At 49.9% G+C, this 22,889-nt stretch overlaps 2 protein-coding genes across 4 annotated transcripts in view; both read right to left on the bottom strand.

The window, feature by feature from the left end:
* LOC144611819 (uncharacterized) overlaps positions 1 to 635 on the bottom strand; it is a 42,635-nt gene extending 42,000 nt beyond the window's left edge. The window contains exon 1 of the mRNA XM_078431095.1: positions 497 to 635. The gene's annotated coding sequence lies outside the window, so the exon portion shown is untranslated. The remainder of the gene's footprint in view (positions 1 to 496) is intronic.
* A 4,271-nt stretch (positions 636 to 4,906) lies between these two features.
* LOC144611802 (SERTA domain-containing protein 3-like) overlaps positions 4,907 to 22,889 on the bottom strand; it is a 65,036-nt gene continuing 47,053 nt past the window's right edge. Inside the window, exons 1-2 of one of the 3 annotated variants that reach the window (XM_078431058.1) lie at positions 22,145 to 22,367; positions 4,907 to 10,886 (exon numbers count right to left, since the gene is read on the bottom strand). In XM_078431058.1, the coding sequence (XP_078287184.1) occupies positions 10,056 to 10,880 (825 nt within the window). In that variant the 5' untranslated portion in view covers positions 10,881 to 10,886; positions 22,145 to 22,367 and the 3' untranslated portion in view covers positions 4,907 to 10,055. Of the gene's footprint in view, positions 10,887 to 21,466; positions 21,594 to 22,144; positions 22,368 to 22,889 lie in introns of those variants that run through there. The other 2 variants (XR_013549582.1, XM_078431059.1) reach the window with 2 other exon arrangements.

Here is a 22,889-nt window from a genome sequence, read left to right as displayed (position 1 = left end):
ACACCACTAACTCACATTCATACATGACACGGGCACACTGTAACTCACATTCATACATGACACGGGCACACTGTAACACACATTCATACATGACACGGGGCACACTGTAACACACATTCATACATGACACGCCACACACAACACGGGCACACTGTAACACACATTCATACATGACACGCACACACACTAACTCACATTCATACATGACACGCACAAATTGTAACACACATGACACACACACACTGTAACACATTCTTCATACATGACACACACACTGTAACTCACGTTTACACATGACACGGGCACACTGTACCACACATTCATACATGACACAGGCACACACTAACTCACATTCATCATACATGACACGCACACACACTGTAACTCATCACAGACGCGAAACTGACACATTGTAACACATAATACATGAATCTGATACATGAAATTGATACATTGTAACAGTCCGCACACATGAAGTTGACACACTGTAACTCACCCGCTGTATCCAGTGGCGCGGCGCTACATTGTAACCTTCCTGCTGTCAGTCCGACCCGGGGGCGTCAGCTGCTTCGACCGCGGCCCGGATACAGTTGCCAGAGCAACCTGACGGGGTGGGCGGGGTGAGGGAGTCTCCCTCCCTCCCTCCTCCCTTTCTTTCTTTCTTTCTTTCTTTCTTTCCTCCTTTCCTCCCTCCCTCCCTCCCTCCCTCCCTCCCTCCCTCCCTCCCTCCCTCCCTCCCTCCCTCCCTCCCTCCCTCCCTCCCTCCCTCCCTCCCCTCCCTCCCTCCCTCCCTCCCTCCCTCCCCCTCCCTTTCCCGCTCTCTCCCTCCCTCCCCCTCCCTACCTACCCTACCCCTCCCTCCCTTTCCCCGCCCCCTCCCTCCCTCCCTCCCTCCCCCTCCCCCTCCCTTTCCCGCTCTCTCCCTCCCTCCCCCTCCCTACCTACCCTACCCCTCCCTCCCTTTCCCTCCCCCCCCCTCCCTCCCTTCCCCACTCCCTCCCTCCCCCCACCTTTCCTTCCCCCTCCCTCCCTCCCCCTACCTACCTACCCCTCCCTCCCTTTCCCGCCCCCCCCACCTTTCCTTCCCCCTCCCTTTCCCCCCTACCTTCCTCCTCCCTCCCTCCCCTTACCTACCTACCCCTCCTTCCCTTTCCCGCCCCCTCCCTCCCTCCCTCCCCTCCCCCCCCCTCGGTGGGAATAAATGGATCTTTTTTTCAGATGTCAGAATGTAATATTTAGCACAGAACAGGCGGAAAGTACCGGAGTAACTCAGCGGGCCAGGCAGCATCTCTGAAAGACGTATAAGAGTATAATAGACGTATAGGATTATTAAAGGGTTGGACACCTTAGAGGCAGGAAACATGTTCCCAATGTTGGGGGAGTCCAGAACCAGGGGCCACAGTTTAAGAATAAGGGGTAGGCCATTTAGAACGGAGATGAGGAAAAACTTTTTCAGTCAGAGAGTTGTGAATCTGTGGAATTCTCTGCCTCAGAGGGCAGTGGAGGCCAATTCTCTGAATGCATTCAAGAGAGAGCTAGATAGAGATCTTAGGGATAGCGGAGTCAGGGGGTATGGGGAGAAGGCAGGAACGGGGTACTGATTGAGAATGATCAGCCATGATCACATTGAATGGCGGTGCTGGCTCGAAGGGCCGAATGGCCTCTTCCTGCACCTATTGTCTATTGACACGGATAGGCGACGTTTTGGGCTCAGACCCACCCAGAGAGGCTGCCTGACCCACGGAAGGTACTCCTACACTTTGTATCTTGTTTTGTAAACCAGCATCTGCAGTTCTTCCCCATAGCTCACCTAGACTCACCCCCCCCCATCACTTATATTCTATCCTCTGGCTTCACAATTCTCTCCTCTATCCTAACCTCACACCTTTTTGTCTTCTCATCTCCACCCTTAGTGTCACCATCTGCCGAATAAAAAACTCTTCTCATTCCGTATCCACCTATCACTTGTGTCGGAAGGAACTGCAGATGCTGGTTTAAAACGAAGATGGACACAAAAAGCTGGAGTAACTCAGCGGGACAGGCGAGGACTGGGTGACGTTTCAGGTCGAGACCCTTCTTCTCTCCAGTGTCCACCTATCACTCGCCAGGCTTTGTCTCGCCCTTCCTCTCTTCCAGCTTTCACACCCACCCTACCACAATCAGCTTGAAAAAGTGGTGCTGAGCGGAGATGTCACCCACCCATGTCCTGCTGAGATGCTGCCAGGCCCGCCCGAGTTACTGGTGTTTGTAATGTTGCCAGTGACACAGAGCCGAGTGGGATGTGAATCGTGAGGAGGCTTCAACAGTGACTCATAGGGGGGAAAAACGCACTAGGTGTGTCAGCAGGGAATTATCTAATAGGATAAAAATGCAGTCAGGCTCTATGTTACTTTGAAAGTGTGTATATATCACAAATGGTTAACATATAGAAGAGATTTTGTTCTCACACCGTGAGCAACCACGTGGGAGAAGCAAGCAGTTAAGAAAATCAATTGTGTTGTCCGTAGTAAGAGGTTTTCAGAACGTGAGCAAGGATGTCTTTATAATTGTGCATTTATTTCACAAAATGCTGGAGTAACTCAGCGGGTCAGGCAGCATCTCAGGAGAGAATGGGTGACGTTTCGGGTCGAGACCCTTCTTCAGACTAATTGTGTAGGTAGTATAAGAAAATAACTGCAGATGCTGGTACAAATCGAAGGTATTTATTCACAAAAAGCTGGAGTCACTCAGCGGGTCAGGAGAGAAGGAATGGGTGATGTTTCGAGTCGAGACCCTTCTTCAGACTAATTGTAGGAGCTGCAGATGCCGGTTGACCCTGGAGGGACAAAATTCTGGAGTAACTCTGCAGGTCAGGCAGCATCTCTGGAGAGAAGGAATGGGTGACGTTTCTCTTCATATCTCTCACTTCCCCCTCCCCTGACTCTCAGTCTGAAGAAGGGCTCAGACCCGAAACGTCACCTATTCCTTCTCTCCAGAGATGCTGCCTGACCCGCTGAGTAACTCCAGCATTGTGTGGGTTTCCAGTATTATTGTACAAGGGATGATGGGTGAGGCCTGACTTGTGTTCCAATAATCCAGCATCTTGGTGCTTTGATGATGCTGGATTACGTAGAAACATAGAAAACAGGTGCAGGAGGAGGCCATTCGGCCCTTCGAGCCAGCACCGCCATTCAATGTGATCATGGCTGATCATCCACAATCAGTATAAGAAAATAACTGCAGATGCTGGTACAAATCGAAGGTATTTATTCACAAAATGCTGGAGTAACTCAGCGGGTCAGGCAGCATCTCAAGAGAGAAGGAATGGGTGACGTTTCGGGTCGAGACCCTTCTTCAGACTGATGTCAGGGGGGGCGGGACAAAGGAAGGATATAGGTGGAGACAGGAAGATAGAGGGAGATCTGGGAAGGAGGAGGGGAAGAGAGGGACAGAGGAACTATCTAAAGTTGGATAAGTCAATGTTCATACCGCTGGGCTGCAAGCTGCCCAGGCGAAATATGAGGTGCTGTTCCTCCAATTTCCGGTGGGCCTCACTATGGCACTGGAGGAGGCCCATGACAGAACACAATCAATAACCTGTGCCTACCTTCTCCCCATATCCCATGATTCCTCTCGCCCCCAGAGCTCTATCTAATTCTCTTTTAAATTCACATTAATGGACGTGATTTTCATTGATACCTCAACTCATTAATAGAATTTTTAGATGTACTGATAATACAATTTACAGGTATGTACTGGTCCAGGTACACAGCTCCCTGAAAGTGGCAACACAAGTAGACAGAGTGGTCAAGAAGGCATATGGTATGCTTGCCTTCATTAGTTGGGGCATTAGGTGTAAGAGTCAGGAAGTCATGATACACCTTTACAGGATGATGGTCAGGCTACACTTGGGAGAATTGTGTGCAGTTCTGGTCACCCCATTACAGGAAGGATGGGGAGGCTTTGGAGAGGGTGCAGATGTTTACCAGAATGCTGATAGAAGTCAAAACCAAAGATAGACACTGCTGGAGTAAATGGCGGGCCAGGCAGCAGACCCTGAAGAAGGTTCCCAAACAGAAACGTCACCTATCCCTTCTTCTCCAGAGGTGTTGCCTGACCTGCTGAGTTACTCCAGCACTCTGTGAAACGTCACCTATCCATGTTCTCCAGATACTGCCTGACACGCTGAGTTACTCCAGCACTCTGTGAAACGTCACTGATCCATGTTCTCCACAGATACTGCCTGACCCGCTGAGTTACTCCAGCACTCTGTGAAACGTCACCTATCCATGTTCTCCAGATACTGCCTGACACGCTGAGTTACTCCAGCACTCTGTGAAACGTCACTGATCCATGTTCTCCACAGATGCTGTCTGACCCGCTGAGTTACTCCAGCACTCTGTGAAACGTCACTGATCCATGTTCTCCAGAGATGCTGTCTGACCCGCTGAGTTACTCCAGCACTCTGTGAAACGTCACTGATCCATGTTCTCCAGAGATGCTGTCTGACCCGCTGAGTTACTCCAGCACTCTGTGAAACGTCACTGATCCATGTTCTCCAGAGATGCTGTCTGACCCGCTGAGTTACTCCAGCACTCTGTGAAACCTCACCTATCCATGTTCTCCAGAGATGCTGCCTGACCCGCTGAGTTACTCCAGCACTCTGTGAAACCTCACCTATCCATGTTCTCCAGAGATGCTGCCTGACCCGCTGAGTTACTCCAGCACTCTGTGTCCGTGTTCTCCACAGATGCTGCCTGACCCGCTGAGTTACTCCAGCACTCTGCACTGGTCGGCGCAGAGGGCTGATAGGTCTGTTTCCGCACAGTATCTTTAAAGTCAAAAGACACAAAGCAATGAGTAACAAAACTACAAATGCGTGCAATTTGTTTTAAAAAATTTATTTAAGAAAATGTAAATACCTGCATTTTTATTGGACAGTTATTGCATAGTCATTTGAGCAGCACCACAGTCTGGTTGACCTAAACCACAGCACAACCATCGAAGCAACAAGGTGTTGCACTAGTAGTCGAACTAGCAAGCACCCGGCTCAGCCCAAAGTCACTCATCCCTTTACATTCACTGCCTTCACGGGGGAATGAGGTTCTCTTGTAAATACAAGCACCTAATAGCAGACTTGAGCCAGAGACTACAGCTAACAGTTAAATAAATCTCCTCACACATACAAACACACACACACACACAACGGTAATCCAGGTTTATTTTGAGGGGGAAGCAGATAAATAAGTACTTTCTCTTTCAGAAAGTATAAGTGTGTGTGTGAGGATTGACATGCGGTGTACAGGGAATCCAACAGTGCATCACCTCTCAGGTGAAGATGGGCACAAAATGCTGGAGTAACTCAGCGGGTCAGGCAGCAGCTCTGGAGAAAACGGTGTTGTTTTGGGTTGAGACCCTTCCTCAGAGTTGTACAACCACCGTACAGACATGGTCTGAAGAAGACATGGTCTCGACCCCGAAACGTCACCCATTCCTTATCTCCAGAGATGCTGCCCGTCCCGCTGAGTTACTCCAGCATTTTGTGTCTTATCTTCGGTGTAAACCAGCATCTGCAGTTCCTTCGTACACGTCATTCCCAGCAGACTTGGGCCACGTCTGGAGAAGAGCTGGACTTCAGCATGTCACCCCCCCCCCTCCCCCTCCGAGAAAATCACCAAAATCAAAGGATCAAAATTCCGAAAGAGGTCCATATCGGAGAGTTGTGCTGGGTTTATGTGGAACTGTTTACAGGTAGGATGTGTAATTTTACTCTAAAAGACTTGCTGTGTAGAAGCAAAACTTTGTGTTAAACATTTTCATAAATATATAACTATTCACATTAAATAAAATTCACATAATTCTCAACTCAACATCGTCACCTCAATGTGCACAAGACCTATTCGCTGTTAAACACCAGCTCTCCAACCAACGCACTGGGCCTTAATTGTCACTGATCAACAGTATTAATCTCTGGCTCATGATCCTTGATTATGAGGAGGACAGCAAGCTACTAAATCAACAGCTGCATTATCCATCTGTAGTCCGTGCGGACAGAGTTCAGTTGCCTACGAGCGGAGAAAATAGGGAATGTGGAAATACGCAAGGGATAAGATTAGTGAATGAATGGACCTCACTTAAAGATTAACCTGCACATCTCTACCCAGGGCCGACAGCTTCCAGCCTGGATAGAGTGGATGTGGAGAGGATGTTTTCACTAGTGGGAGAGTCCAGGACCAGAGGCCACAGCCTCAGAATTAAAGGACGTTCCTTTAAGAAGGGGATGAGGAGGATTTTTTTTAGTCAGAGGGTGGTGAATCTGTGGAATTCATTGCCACAGATGGCAGTGGAGGCTAAGTCAGTGGATATTTTTAAGGTGGAGATTGACATATCCTTAATTAGTACGAGTGTCAGGGGTTACGGCGAGAAGGCAGGAGAATGGGGCTGAGAGGGAAAGATAGATCAGCCATGATTGAATGGCGGAGCAGATGATGGGCTACGTGGCCCAATTCTGCTCCTATAACCTCTGAGCTTATTACAATGGCTCCTGAGAACTGTGCATAATTTTAAAACATCTAGAGGGAATTGTTACAATCAAATTAAAAAAAAAAACTAATATGCTTGAACAGTGGGAATTGAAAGCATGAAACTTTGCACCACCCCATTTCAGTCCATATTTACACGTCTTTTGTTGAACAGTTATAATGTTACGTTAAAAAAGGTGGAAGGCTAAACTTGCATAGAGCGGAGCCAGCTTGGCGGATGGGGTGAGGGAGAGGTGGTTAAAGATGCAGGTCCTTCCAAATATCGACAGGCCACGAGGGCCAACTGGGTGCAAGGTGTCAAAATCTCGACAAGTTCAGCACTGAAAGGCAAGCAGTGATCAATTAAAAGCAGAGCCAGACACTCACTCAGCTGCTGGTCTGGGAGCAGAAGTGTGGGTCGATAGGGGACTGTTGCAAGTTACTGGCACAGAATCGCCAGCCATTTAAAATCCGTTTGCTACCTGAAACAAGGCGAACTGCTACCAATAGTCGGAGACACCAATAGTGTGTGCACAAATGAGTCTTGTACAGAAGATACAAAAACAATTACTGGCAAGTGTAAAAGATACAGTGGTACAGTTGAAGCATGGCTTTGAGATTCAGCGTATTCTTTGTGAAGCTTCACTATGCACAAGCGAGCAAGAGACTGTGATACCGAAAAGGAGTTTCATTAAAAGCCACATTATTTGCTCTATTCTCCCAAGATTAACAGGTGCAAACCTAATATAAGATAAAGTGACAGAAACAAAAATAAAATGTTTTAAACGCACACCTACCCCCCCTCCCTTCCCCTAAGTGATCACCACTCAAATTCATGGGAATATAAACCCGAGGAAGCAGGGCGGGTGGACTTAACAGTAAAGCTGCCGCAAGAGTAACTCGGTAAAGTTCTCCCTGCATCAACCAGGGGCATGCATGTGTGCAGTCGGCAGATCCAGGGCAGTCGGCAATCAGGGCGGGTGGATGCAAGTTTGCCATCGGCAGCCAGCAAACCGTGAGGCACTTTCCCCAATGCTTTTTAAAATCACTTCATGAAATTGCTTCATGATTTGCCAGGGCTGTGATGGAACCCCTCCTTGAGCTGAGATTCAACCCGAGCCCTTTTAAGGAAGGATGCCTCCTGCCGTGATGACTGAGTCATGTATCGCCTCACAGATTTTCTGTTCAATCTCCCCACGTAAAAAAGGATCATCGTGGAACTGGTTCAGAAAGGCAAAGCCGCCTTCTCGTTGTACATTTATACTCTGCCTGAACCCACCACCCACCCACGTAGAAGCAAAAAATACACCGGAAGACAAATTAAGTGGCATATACACCAGTACAAAAAAAAATCAACTTAATTACTGCTAAACTCTGCCCCATACAATGTGCCATCATGAAACAAAGTTTTAAAATACTTAACTGTGTCTGTAGTGCGGTTACGAAACATTGATAATTTAATATGGCTGTTTAACCTTAATATCTCTTTATAAACTAGAACAGGGACCACCGCTGTCTATAGCAGTGACCATGTTCTGAAACACATCAGAAAACATTCATGACACCCTACAAATTGTTAAAATACTGAATGGTAGAGACCTCCTGACTGAGGAGGACAAGAAGCCGAAGAGTCTGCACCCTGCATCTTGCACAAACATTGTGGTGCAGACAGAAACAAGTGACCAAAACAAACGTCAAGTGTTGGGGTCACTTCAGCACCACGCCACTTAGATGTAGCCCGCAGCTGCACAAAAGGCTTTCAACAAGCAGGGTCATTCTCACTGCCACGGTTCAACAAACAGCCCACTTGCAGGCATTCCCCAGCAAGTGGCGAGTCACAGTGATGCCGCGGTGACTCCTGTTTGTAGTGAAAATCACAGGATCCAGGAACCCCCCCGGGATGAAGGGCAGCCTGCTGATTCGATCCCACACTCCCATTCCCACTCCCTCTGCCATGTGTGCAGAGCATTAAGGCATAGGACTTCTCAGGACCAGAGCAGCAGGGTGACTGTGGGCACAAGGATGGCAAGCTGTGCCCCTTAAAAAGGGCACATGTTCACCACTGGGCAAAGCTGGGCTGTGAAGGTGGCATGGTGAAGGCAATGCGGGGGAGAGCGGGCGGCTGATCTTGGACGTGCCAAGTCTCCAAACAACGTGTCCCATACCAACCCTTGCTCTCCGAAGCTTCCCTCAATCCACCCCTCCCTAGAGAACGTGTGTGAAACAGCTCCTCAACAACCACCATTTTAGATCCTTGTTCACCTGGCGAGGGGTGGAACTAGGGTTGTCAAGTCCCGTATTAGCCAGGACATCCTGTGTATTGGGCTAAGTTGGTTTGTCCCGTACGAGACCGCCCTTGTCCTGTATTAGGCCCGGGGGGCGCTGTAGGCCCGGACACTGTAGGCCCGGACGCTATAGGCCCGGGGGGCGCTGTAGGCCTGGACGCTATAGGCCCGGAGGCCTGGCGCCGCCTAGCGGAGGTTATGTAGCAACCCGCCTCCTGGCCCGGGCGGCCGCCATTGGTGGAGCGGGAGCACGTGGCCGCTGGCTGGGTGAGGTCACATGGGGCGCGGGCCCTTATTTGGGAGTGAGATAGTTGGCAACCCTAGGTGGAACACAAACCATAACAGAATTGCTGAAGAGGGGAGGGACAACAGGGCCACATGAAGTGACCTCTCCAGTAAGGAAAGGTGCCCGGCTTGTCACACCTGAGGTCAGCTTCACTCTAACTCCCCTCGCCCAGCTTGTCGTGGGCGCTTCACATTCAAAATGGAGGCTCAAAGGGATCCGTCTTCCCACGTGTAATAATCTCAATTAAAAACCTTAATAGCCAAATTCACGTACAAAGTAAAATTCAGAGAGAGAGAGAGAGAGAGAGAGAGAGAGAGAGAGAGAGAGAGAGAGAGAGAGAGAAAAAAAACGCACATTCAACACGACCGTTAGTTTAAAAATCTCCCCGCCACATTTCCAGGTACAATACGAAATATGAAGGTAGACATCAAATGTTGGAGTAACTCAGCGGGTCAGGCAGCATCTCGGGAGAGAAGGAATGGGTGACGTTCCGGGTCGAGAGATGTCACCCATTCCCGAGATGCTGCCTGTGCTGAGTTACTGAGTTCCTGCCTGAGTTACTCCATCATTTTGTGTCTGCCTTCGATTTTAACCAGCATCTGCAGTTTTTTTCCCCTTCCAATACGAAACATCTTGGATGCACCTCGGCCAGTTGCTGCCCAGAGGCGGTCTTGCCGACAGCGACGTTGGTGAGCACCCATTGCGTTACGTCTGTAAGCGGCCTCGTCCTCTCCCACCGCCCCTGTCTGCTCGGCAGGCGGACGTGAAGTGTCGCCCCGCATCGTTTGAGGGCCCTGAGTAGAATGCGAGTCGTGGGGGTGGGGGCCAGAACGCACCCCCCCCCCCACTCCAGCAGTGGCGGGATTGTTGGGTTTGAGGGGGGGTGAGGGTAGGGGAGCAGGAGGTTCAGGCAGGAGGTGCCATCTTTGGCTCGTGGAAGTCAGTCGGAATCCCGTCACAGTGTCGCGGCTTCTCGCTTCCTCTTTAAGAGCTGACCAGGATCTCCATGATGTGATCGAGGTCGTTCAGGTCCGTCCTTAAACTGGGGCCGTTGCCGAGCAACGAGGAATGGCCCAAGGGGAAGCTCTTGGTGGAGACGTCGGCCGGGCTCGGGGCGGTGGCTCTGCCGCCGGGGGCCGGGCCCGTCCCCGCCGACGGCGCCTCACACTCGCACAGCGACGTGTCGATGTCGAGGAACAGGTCGTCCAGCGTCACCCCCACCAGGTAGCTGGAGCTCATGATCTCGAAGCTGCCGAACACCGACTCCAGGGGCCGGGGGGGCCCCGAGGAGTGGGGCTCGGCCCCGGCCGCGTCCTCCAGCTCCATGGGCTCGGCCGCCTGGTCGTGAGGGGGGGAGAGCGAGAGGCTGCCGTCAATGACGATGTCCAGGTCGCGGAGGATGGAGTTGATGGTGGAGGAGAGGGAGAAGTCCTCGTCGGAGGCCAGGGGCATGTAGTCGTCGAGCCCGTCGCTCAGGCCGGCCGGGTAGCTCTCGGTGGAGAGGCGGGAGGGAGGGGGCTCCCGGGGCAGGCCCAGCTCCGGCCCGCAAGCCTCCAGGTCCACGGTGGACGCCAGCTGGGTGCTCTCCAGCCGCATCTCCTCCTGGATCTGCCGCAGGGTGTTGGCGATGAGCACCGTGCGCCGGAGGCTGAGCTCGGGCAGCGCCCGGCCGCTCTGCATCTTGTTCAGAGACGTGTTGAGCACCAGCTGCCGCTTCAGGCTGTAGGACTGCGGGCAGTCGGCCAGGTTCTGGAAGGAGTCCAGCCCCCCCTCGGCATGCCGCTTCCGCTTCACCCCCTTGCCCACCATGGAGACCTGCCGATGCAAGAGAACACCGTCAACACAGCTCACTCAGGTAGCCGGCACCCTACTGCACACCACACAGCGGCAGGAACACGCTCACCCTCCCTCAGTGCTCACCCAGACACACTCCTCAAACCATTCAGCCCAAAACCTCTGCAATCCACAGACCCATCAGTCTCAAGAAGGGCATCGACCCGAAACGTCACCCACTCCTTCTCTCCCGAGATGCTGCCTGACCCGCTGAGTTACTCCAGCATTTTGTGTCTATCTTCGATTTAAACCAGCACCTGCAGTTCCTTCCTACACATCCAGAGACCCGGGTTCGATCCTGACTAAAGGAGCTGCCTGTGCAGAGTTTGCACGTTCTCTACATTACCCCATAGGTTTTCTCCGGGTGCTCCTGTTTCCTCCCACACTTTATATGTTTGCAGGTTAATTGGTTTCTGTAAATTGTCCTTAGTGTGTTCGAAAGAGCTCGTGTATCTATCGTGCTCATTGGTCAGCGTGGACCTGGTGGGCCGAAGAGCCCATTTCCTCGCTCTGTCCCTAAACTAAACCACCACTGACTATTAACAGTAACCTCAGGTGACCCGCGTTTTACCTGGGGGCTACCTGCTGGTAAAGCAGTCTGTGTTTCAAAATCGTGGCAATTAAATGTATACATCGCGTCAATTAAATATAGACACGACTACGCTACCAGCAGTACATTTGTGCGCACTATTCCAAAAACATGCGCACGTAAATCAAACTATGGTATTATCTCAAAAAGACATAAATCAAACATGCATAAAACCTGTACAGCCCAATAGAAAATGGACGAGGAATTAAAAAGATGTGAAAGTCAAACCTTTACACCCTTGGTAGACATAAAGGGACACAGAGCTGCCTAGCAGAGAAAACAGGCCCTTCGGCCCCTGCTGACCATGCTGCTTAATTGAGCTAAGCCTACTAGTCTGTGGCTAACCCATATTCATCCAAACCTTTCATATCCATGTTCCCTTCCAAATGTCTTTTAAATGTCATGGTTGTATTACCTCTAGCAACTCATTCCCTCTGTTGGGAAAATGTTGCCCTGTCAAATCTCTCCCCTCACGTTAAACCCGCGCTCTCTAGTTTTTAGATTTTAGATTTTTTTTTTAGATTTAGAGATACAGCGCGGGAACAGGCCCTTCGGCCCACCGGGTCCGCGCCGCCCAGCGATCCCCGCACACTAACACTATCCTACACACACCCGTGAGAATTTTTACATTTGCCCAGCCAATTAACCTACGTACCTGCACGTCTTTGGAGTGTGGGAGGAACCCGAAGATCTCGGAGAAAACCCACGCAGGTCACGGGGAGAATGTGCAAACTCCGTACAGACGGCGCCCGTAGTCAGGATGGAACCTGAGTCCCCGGCGCTGCATTCGCTGTAAGGCAGCAACTCTACCGCTGCACCTCCTACCCTGCAGAAATGACCGTGGCTGTTCACCTGTTCCATGATCCTTGTGATTTTGTACACCTCTGAGGTCACCCCTCAGCTTCTGAAGCTCCAGGAGAGAAAAGACCCACACTATCCAGCCTCTCCTTGTAGCTCAAACCCTCCAGACCCAGTAATGCCCCGGTAATTTTTTTAATGGCCCATTTGCATGTGCATTCCTCCTATAATAAGACACACTATTCGAAATGTGGTCTTAACATCTTGTAGAGCTATGAGACAAATACAGGTAGCTGGGTGTATCTACTGTGACCCGTGGTCTTTTGTTAGTCATTGATAGGAGGGGGCGAGGCAGAACTCTCCATTGCCGCGGCTGGTTTTAAATCAACAGGTGCAGGAGGCCATTCGGCCCTTCGAGCCAGCACCACCATTCAATGTGATCATGGCTGATCATTCTCAATCAGTACCCCGTTCCTGCCTTCTCCCCATACCCCCTGACTCCGCTATCCTTAAGAGCTCTATCCAGCTCTCTCTTGAAAGCATCCACAGAATTGGCCCCCACTGCCTTCTGAGGCAGAGAATCATTGCTGCTTTGCTCAGGCAAGGGTGTAAATGTGTAGGAAGGAACTGCAAATGTTGGTGTATAACGAAGATAGACACAAAGTGCTGGAGTAATTCAGCAGGGTCAGGCAGCATCTCTGGAGGAAAGGAATAGGTGACGTTTCGGGTCAGAACTCTTCTTCAGACCTTCTACTGTGAGATATATATATAATTCCCAATATCCTCAGGATTTTGAGATTTCAACATCGGATTTAAATCGAACAATTTTTGCTACCTTCATGCTTCTAAATTGCCAACTGCCACATGGATTGATATTCCAATTAAGATGATGCACTCTGGGATAGATACAAAATGCTGGAGTAACTCAGCGGGTCAGGCAGCATCACAGGATAGAAGGAATGGGTGACGTTTCGGGTCGAGACCCTTCTTCAGACTGATGTCAGGGGAGAGGGAGATACACAGATAAGGAAGTGTGAAGGTGTGAAAACAGGACAAAGGGGACGGTGATCAAGGAAAATGTAGAATAGATCATTGTTAACTGGGAGAAGGTAACAACAAGGCAAACAGAGATAAAATGTAGTCGGACACAGTCAGACTGGTGGGAGAACTGGGAATGGGGAGGGGATGGAGAGAGAGGGAAAGCAAAGGGTTACTTGAAGTTGGAGAAGTCAATGTTCATACCGCTGGGGTGTAAACTGCCCAAGCGAAATGTGAGGTGCTGTTCCTCCAATCTGCACTGTGGAGGAGGCCCAGGACGGAAAGGCCAGTGTGCTGCCTGACCCGCTGAGTTACTCCAGCATTTTGTGTCTACCTTCAATTTGAACCATCATCTGCAGTTATTTTCCTACATGTTTCATGCACTCTGGGATACTCATTCCCATTGGAATACCAGGATCCCAGTGACAGGTTAAGCCACGAGCTTTCAGCAACAAGTAAGAGTGCCAAGTCATTATGAGTGGCTCACGACATTCCAGCTCTGACTCACGTTGCCAATCAGCGTATCTGCCATCGGCAGCCTGGCTTTGTTCCTGCATTTCAGGGAACAATACCCCGTCAACGTGGGTTGTTTTTAAATGTGCTATACAAATAAATTGACTTGACTTGACTTGACTTGACAACACAAAACATTGCACTGGAACAAGTCTGCAAGCCAGGTGGCTATTGCCTCACAGCGCCAGAAACCCCGGTTCAATCCTGACCAACGGTGCTGTCTGTACGGAGTTTGCACGTTCTCCTCGTGACCGCGTGGGTTTTCTCCGAGATCTTCGGTTTCCTCCCACACTCCAAAGACGTACAGGTCTGTAGGTTAATTGGCTTGGCATAAATGTAAATTGTCCCTAGTGTGTGTTGGATACTGTTAGTGTACGGGGATCGCTGGTCGATGCGGACTCCGTGGACCGAAAACTCTGTTTCCGCGCAGTATCTCTAAATTAAACTAAACGAACGAAAAATTTAAGGGAGCATCTGTGGGTCAACTTTTCAGGACAATGACTCTTCATTGGTAACGAGGAAAAGTTATAGAGATAAAGAAAGATTTATAGAGTGACGGAGGAAACGGGACCACCCGGAGAAAACCCATGCGGTTACAGGGAGATCGTTCAAACTCCGTACCGGCAACATAGTCAGGATCAAACCCAGGCGTTGAACTCTGGCGTTGTAAAGCTGCAACTCTACCACTATCCCACGGGGCCACCCTTTCTTCAGTGGCCATCCGCTGGTGCCACTTTTTGCCCAGTACTGCAGAAAGGTTGTCAACCTGAAACATTACCCGTGTCTCTCTGCTGAGCATTTCCAATACTTTGCTTTTATTTCGGATTAACAACATGCTTTGCTTTCACAACAATGGTACAAGACCATTTCGCGTGAAATTTCAAGGCAAATCAGAATTTTTCATCTTCAGTGTAATATTTAAGTTAGTAGGCAGAATGTTGCAAAACCCTGAAAATGTTTGGCTAACGTTGATTAGTTTAGTTTAGAGATACAGCTTAAAAACTGGCCCTTCGGCCCACTGAGTCCGCACCAACCATTGATCAACCATTCACACTCATGCCCATCCACTTTCTCATCCACTCCACACACACAGAGAAATTTGCAGAGGCCAACTAAGCCCGCATGTTTTTAGAATGTGGGAGGAAACCGGAGCACCCAGAGGAAACCCAAGTGGTCACAGGGAGAATGGACAAGCTCCACATAGACAGCACTTGAGGTTAGGATCAATCCTGGGTCTCGGGCGCTGTGAGGCAGTGGTTCTACCCGCTGCGCCACTGTTTCGCCCAGGGACAAACTTCTTGTCCGTAGCCACTCTGGCAGAAGCTGGTGCCATTGACCAAAGTGGCAGTGGTAAATTTCCCTTAATAAGGAATTTCCTTAATAGGGTGGCACGGTGGCGCAGCGGTAGAGTTGCTGCCTTCCAGCACCAGAGACCCGGGTTCAATCCTGACTACGGGTGCTGTCTGTACGGAGTTTGTACGTTCTCCCCGTGACTGTGTGGGTTTTCCCCAGATGCTGCGTTTTCCTCCCACACTCCAAAATCGTGGAATCATCATTGAATCATTGATTTGTAGGTTAATTGGCTTCAGTTTTAAAAAAATGTAAATTTATCCTATTGTGCATGGGGATCGCTGGGTGGTCGGACGGGCTTGTTTCCACACTGTATCTCTAAATTAAAAAACTAAACTAAACTACAGAACCTAGCAAGCAACTCTAGTTAGGAAGCCAATTTCAAGACGCCAAATAATCCTCAACTGCCCATCGCTCCAGGATAAGTGCAATGTCAAACACCGACATGTTTTAGTTAAAGCCCTCCCCTGCCGCAATGAGCCTGAAGAAAGGCCCTGACCCAAATCGTCACCTATCCATTTTCTCCAGAGATGCTGCCTGACCTGCTGAGTTTGTGCCTAACTTAAATGACCGATCTTTTCCAATAAAGCCAATTTATAACCAAAGCAATAGCTTCTTCTACTATATCCTTCAAACACCCGTTTTTCTTCCCTTCCTCAACATACTGCCCCACGTGCGCTGACCACAGGAATAGCATTGAGAAAGATGTTCTGCAATGCAGGAAATAACTTGCGCACTACAAACAGTGCCACATAAAGAGCAGATAACCTGCTTCAGCAAAGATCGCCACCAGATAAATATTGACCAAGGCACCAAACAATTCCACTGTTCCTCAATGAACGATGTTTGGACTCGCTGCTGAGCCAGAGACACGCACACACACAAACAGACGCACACACACACACACACAAACAGACACACACACAGACACGCGCACACACAAACACACACGCATACAAACACACATACAAACACACACAAACAGACCACACACAAACACACACTCACTCACTCAGGCACACACACACTCACAGACACACACTCACACACAAACAGACGCACACACTCATAGACACACACACAAACAAACAGATGCACACACTCACAGGCACAGACAGACAGAGTCTCCAATCCCATTTCTCAAGAGGAATTTGCCACTTATAGAGAGAAGGAATTGTTCCCTTTACACTAAAAAACAAATTAGAATGCCCAATCTCACACTTCTTCCTGATTTTATCCTGTTAACTTTATGTACACAATTGACCCTGTAATGGTCCAATGGTCTATGCTACCAACGACAGAAAATATTAAGAGAAGGGGCATTACACAATAACTGCAACAACATGTCGGGCTATAACTTGAATATTGCATTCAGTTATTTTCATCAGATTACAAAGGAGGAAGAAACTGCATTGGAGGGGAGAAAGATTACACCGGCAATTGCTGTCCTTGGAAGAGATGGCCGAGGCGAGATTTAACTGAAGGTCCCATCAGAGGTGTGGGATGGCAAGGTGTGCTACGTCCCACTCCTGCGTAACTCTTTCTGTGGGTAAGGAGCCAACACCTGCACACAATCTCCCAGAGGTATTCTCATGTACAATTAACCCGAAATGTCACCCATTCCTTCTCTCCAGAGATGCTGCCTGTCCCGCTGAGTTACTCCAGCATTTTTTGTCTATCATCGGCATCTGCAGTTCCTTCCTACACGTACTTTCCCAATTGCTTGTGTATCTGCATGCTGATTTAGTGATTCACAGACAAGGAAACCCCGGTCCCTCTAAACAACAACAGCTTTCAATCTCAAACCATTTTGAAATACTTGGCCTCTCCAGTGACCCACCATTTGCTTAAGCTGTCAATAGTCACAGAATCAAAGATAGACACAAAATGCTGGAGTAACTCAGCGGGACAGGCAGCATCTCTGGAGAGAAGGAATGGGTGATCTTTTGGGCCGACATGCCCACAAGTCTCGACCGGAAACGTCATCTATTCCTTCTCTCCAGAGATGCTGCCGGAGTTACTCCAGCTTTTTGAATCTATCTTTGGTTTAAACCAGCATCTGCAGTTCTTTCCAACACAATAGTCATAGAATCCCCATGGCATCCTCTCCCACTCCACACTTGGTTACAATTTTGAATCAACTTGGATGTACTATTTAAAGTAGACACAAAATGCTGGAGTAACTCAAAGGGTCAGGTAGCATCTCTGGAGAGAAGGAATGGGTGACAAGTGTACTATTTGATAATCATAACCGTCATGCTAGAAATCTGAAATGAAAATGAAGGAAACACTCATATGGTCAGGTAGCATTCAACATGTGGGGATCGCAAATGCCTGGAGGCTTCGAACCCCTCATGTCACAACCTGCCAAGCTAAACATCATTACTCCCACTCTATTATAGTGTTCACACATTACTCCCAGCCATCCATGCTCCTTCCCACACTCATCGCTCACCCTAGAGTCACTCATTTCTCTTTCATCCCCATTTCTACATGTATCCCTCCCTCCAGCTTTACATTTCACTCCTCCTTTTCCCTCTCCTTGTCTGACACCTTTGTTTCTTTGTATCTCACTGTATCCACTGTTCCAGGTGTACATCGGCGAGACCAAGCGCAGGCTCGGCGATTGTTTTGCTGAACACCTTTGCTCAGTCCGCCTTAAACTACCTGATCTCCCGGTGACTCAGCACTTCAACTCCCCCTCCCATTCCCAATCTGACCTTTCTGTCCTGGGCCTCCTCCATTGTCAGAGTGAGGCCCAGAGAAAATTGGAGGAACAGCACCTCGTATTTCGATTGGGAATGAACATTGACTTCAAATTCTAATTTCAAATAGCCCTTGCTTTCCCTCTCTCTCCATCCCCTCTCCCTTCCCAGTTCCCCCACCAGTCTGACTATCTCCCACTACATTCTATCTCTGTCCTGCCTACTCCCGACATCACTCTGAAGAAAGGTCTCGACCCGAAATGTCACCCATTCCCTTTCTCCAGAGATGTTGCTTGACCCGCTGAGTTACTCCAGCATTTTGTGTCTACCTTCGATTTAAACCAGCATCTGGTTCTTTCCTATACACCTCCGATTCTTGTTCACCTCTCACCTACTCCATCCATCCACCATCAAAACACCCTCATCTGTCACTTGCCTCACTTTGCCCTGCCCCCACCTCTCTTTTCCAGCTTACTCCCCCAGACTTCAATAAGCCAAATGGGTCCCAACCCAAAACATCGTCTGTCCATTCCCTCCACTGATGCTGTCTGATCCGTGGAGTTGCTCCAGCATTTTGAGTTTTGCTCAAAATTCCAGCATCTGTTGTTTCTTGCATCACTCTTCATACGGCTTTCTTCCACTAATTAATCCACCCGCACACTCGTGCACGGCATTAGAGGCCATGTGAGCGTCTGAAAACTGTCTCAAAGAAGTAAAATAACAAACTTTGTTTACTTAGAAACAAGGAGCTGCAGGGGTTGATTAACAAAAGATGACACAGAGTGCTGGAGTAACTCAGCGGGTCAGGCAGCATCTCAGGAGAACATGGATAGGTGACGTTTCAGAGTGCTGGAGTAACTCAGCGGGCCAGGCAGCATCTCAGGAGAACACGGATAGGTGACGTTTTGGGTCGGGCCCCTTCATGAAATGTCGCCTATCCATGCTCTCCAGTGATGCTGCCTGACTGTCTGAGCTGCTCTAGGGCAGCACAGTGGCGTAGTTGTAGAGTTGCTGGCTTATAGGTTCAATCCTGATTAGAGATGCCGTCTATACGTTCTCCCCATAGAAACATAGACAATAGGTGGAGTAGGCCATTCAGCCCTTCGAGCTAGCACGGCCATTCAATATGATCATGGCTGATCATCCAAAATCAGTACCCCGTTCCGGCTTTTTTCACATATCCCCTTGGCCCGAAGAGCTAAATCTAACTCTCTGACCTGTGTGACTTTTCTCCGAGATCTCCCGTTTCCTCCCACACTCCAAAGATGTGCAGCTTTGCAGGCTAATTGCTTTGGTATAATTGTAGATTTGCAGGATAGTGTTAGTGTGCGGGGATCGCTGGTCGGCACGGACTTGGTGGGCTGATGGCACTGTATCTATAAACACTCCGCTTAGGAAAGAACTGCAGATGCTGGTTTAAACCGAAGATGGACACAAAATGCTGGAGACAGGCAGCGGGACAGGCAGCATCTCTGGAGAGAAGGAAGGGGTGACGTTTCGGATCGAGACCCTCAACCGGAAACATCACCCCTTTCTTCGCTCCAGAGATGCTGCTTGTAAACACTCTGCGTCTACAAACTTAAAATTTTGCAGTAACTGCATACTTAAACAGGTTAACTTGCATAAATAAATCCACGTTATTAGTCCACTATGGTTACGTTTTTTTAAAAAGTGGTGTATTTTAAAATGAAAGGATTTCTCCCAGCTGAACTGGTCTGCAGCTGCCGGTTTTGTGTGGCAGGCAGGAGCTGGAGTGGTTGCGAGCTCCTGCAAACTGCACTCTTGCCCAGCTCTGACACAGCCTCGCCTCTCGCCTCTCCCCTCCCCCCACGCTGGCAGCTGCCTCCAATGCATCATCCCTGAACCCTCTGCAGACCCTGCCTGTGACGCGGGCGGGTCTCCAGTCCCGCCCACTGCGCATGCTCGCGCTGGACCCCTCCCCCTCTCTGCACAGCACCCTGGGAACTGTAGTCATCCACCTGGGAGACGGGAGGCTGCTCATTGCAAGTGTGCAGGAAGCAACGGCAGGTGCTGGTTTAAACCCAAGATAGAAACAAAATGCTGGAGTAACTCAGCGGGACAGGCAGCATCTCTGGAGAGAAGGTTTAGATAATGTTTCTCTTCATTTCTGTAGTCTCCCTCTACCCTGACTCTGTCTGAAGAAGGGTCTCGACACGAAACGTTACCTATTCATATTCTCCAAAAATGCTGCCTGACCGGCTGACTTACTGCTGCTTTTTGTGTCTACCTGCGATCTGGAACATTGCGGCCCCTCCGTCCACAGAATCTTATAATCTGCGGGTCGAGCCATTTTAAAAGAGCCCTTCCATGCTTTGGAAAGCGCTGCGAAGTTTACATCGTTTGGTTGAAAGTGGACTCCGAAATATGGCCGATGGTTTCGCTGAACGCCTTCTCTCCGTCTGCCTTGGCCAACGCGATCTCCCGGGTGCCAAACACTTTAACTCTCCTCCCCATTTCCACACTGACTTTTCTGTCCTGTCAGTCCCAACTCAAGTTAGAGGAACATGACCTCATATTTTGCTTGGGCAGCTTAAAATCCAGCAGTTTGAATATTGACCTGTAACTTCAAATAACCCTTGGTTTTCCTCTCCCTCCGTCCCTCCCCCACCCTAGTTCTCCAACTAGTTTCACTGTCCTCTTGATTAAATTTTACTGTTTGTATGCCTCGTTATCATTTTCCCCTCAGCCATTTCTACATTCTACATTTCCTGCTTATGATCTGTCATCATACCTTACCCTTCCATATCTCTAGACACCCTCTCCCCCCCACTCTTAGTCTGAACAAGAGCCCCAACCTGAAATGTCACCCATTCCTTCTCTCCACAGATGCTGCTGAGTTACTCCAGCATTTTTTGTCTATCTTCAGTTTAAACCAGCATCTGCAGTTCCTTCCTACACATCCTTTCTAAACTACGCAGACAGACACAAAGTGCTGGGGTAACTCAGCAGGACAGGCAGAATCTGTGGAGAGAAGGAATAGGTGATGTTTCGGGTCGCGACGCTTCGTAAGATTGAGTTACTCTAGCTTTTTGTGCCTCTCTGAAGTTTAGAAGAAAGTTCTGGAATTGAGTCTGAAGAGTCACCCATTCCTTTCCTCCAGAGATGCTGCCTGTCCCGCTGAGTAACTCCAGCTTTTTTGTGTCTATCCTCGGTTGAAACCAGCATCTGCACACAGATGGTCAGGCAGCATTTTTGGAGAAAAGGAATAGGTAACATTTTGTGTCAAGACCCTTCTTCAGACAGAGTCAGGGTATCTTGGGTTTAAACCAGCATCTGCAGTTGGTTGGTAGACACAAAATGCTGGAGTAACTCAGCGGGTCAGGCAGCCTCTCATGAGAGAAGGAATGGGTGACATTTCGGGTCTCGTCCCGAATCGTCACCCAGATGTTGGTACAAATCGAAGGTATTTATTCACAAAATGCTGGAGTAACTCAGCAGGTCAGGCAGCATCGCGGGAGAGAAGGAATGGGCGACGTTTCGGGTCGAGACCCTTCTTCAGACTGTTGGTTCATGCCTGCACAGATAGTATAAGGAAATAACTGCAGATGCTGGTACAAATCGAAGGTATTTATTCACGAAATGTTGGAGTAACTCAGCAGGTCAGGCAGCATCTCGGGAGAGAAGGAATGGGTGACGTTTCGGGTCGAGACCCTTCTTCAGACTGTTGGTTCATGCCTGCACAGATAGTATATGGAAATAACTGCAGATGCTGGTACAAATCGAAGGTATTTATTCACGAAATGCTGGAGTAACTCAGCAGGTCAGGCAGCATCTCGGGAGAGAAGGAATGGGTGACGTTTCGGGTCGAGACCCTTCTTCAGATCCTTCTTCTGAAGAAGGGTCTCGACCCGAAACGTCACCCATTCCTTCTCCCCTGAGATGCTGCCTGACCCGCTGAGTTACTCCAGCATTTTGTGAATACATGCCTGCACAGATGTGCTGGACTACAAGTCCCATGCTGCATTGCGCGGGCGGGCATGCGCAGTAGAGGGCAGCCTCGGCTCCTCTGACACCTCCCCTCCCCCCGCCCCGATCAAACTCGGGGGGCCCCGGGAACAGCCCCCGCTCACTGCCAGCGCACTGTGGCACCAGCGCCGCCCCGATCGCCCAGCAGCCCGCTTCCACACTCAATTACAACCGGTTCGAATGTAAAGCAGCGCAACAGAATTTTTTTTTTTTTAAATAAAAAACTAATAAACCCCCCTTCACTCAACGGTCGCCGTTACCTGCTGAGTTAGTTTCGGGCGACTATGTTGTGACACGGGCTTTTTTGCAGCGCTGCGATCACCATCGCCGCCGCCTTGCCGACATCGAGCTGTGTGTTGTGTTGTGTTGTGCGCTGCGCTGCGCCGCGCCGCGCTGGCCGGCGCCGCTGGTGTTGTTTTCCCTCAGCCTCAGCCGCCGCCGCCGCCGCCGCCGCGCTCCGGGCGATCCCGACCCGACCCGACCACCGGAAGCACCCGCCCACCGCCCTCCCATTGGCCCGCCAGCCCCAGCCAATGGGAGCACGGGCAAGCCAACTCTGATTGGCCCGCCCACCGGTCAACAGAGCTGAGGGGCGGGACTTCCGCTACTGACAGCCGGGTGAACCAATCACCGCAGCCTCCCTGTGTGGAGACCCCAAAACAGCCTTTAACACAAGTGCGCGCAAATAAAACAGTCTGAGGGGTGTTGAGATTCATGCAACGACTCTGATCAATGTTTTTATTAGGCGCTAATAGCGAAGCGTCAGGCCATAGGTGATCAACCGACGCCATTTTATATTTTTAACAGCGGTTGCTATGGTAGCCAAAGAGGCCCGGTGTGATTGGTGGGCCCGAGGGGCGCCGGTGAGCGGCTGACCAATGGCGTTGCGGGAAGGGGCTCTGTGTCACGTCGGCTGACGTCAGTGCGTGGGGGGGAGGGGGCGGGGCCGAGGCCTGTTCCCGGCGGCCGGAGCCCCGGGACTCGCCTCAGTCTGGCGCGGTGACC

The sequence above is a fragment of the Rhinoraja longicauda genome, chromosome 41 (assembly GCF_053455715.1).
Source record: "Rhinoraja longicauda isolate Sanriku21f chromosome 41, sRhiLon1.1, whole genome shotgun sequence".
NCBI classification, from domain to species: Eukaryota; Metazoa; Chordata; class Chondrichthyes; order Rajiformes; family Arhynchobatidae; genus Rhinoraja; species Rhinoraja longicauda.
This window is presented reverse-complemented; position numbering and strand designations above follow the sequence as displayed.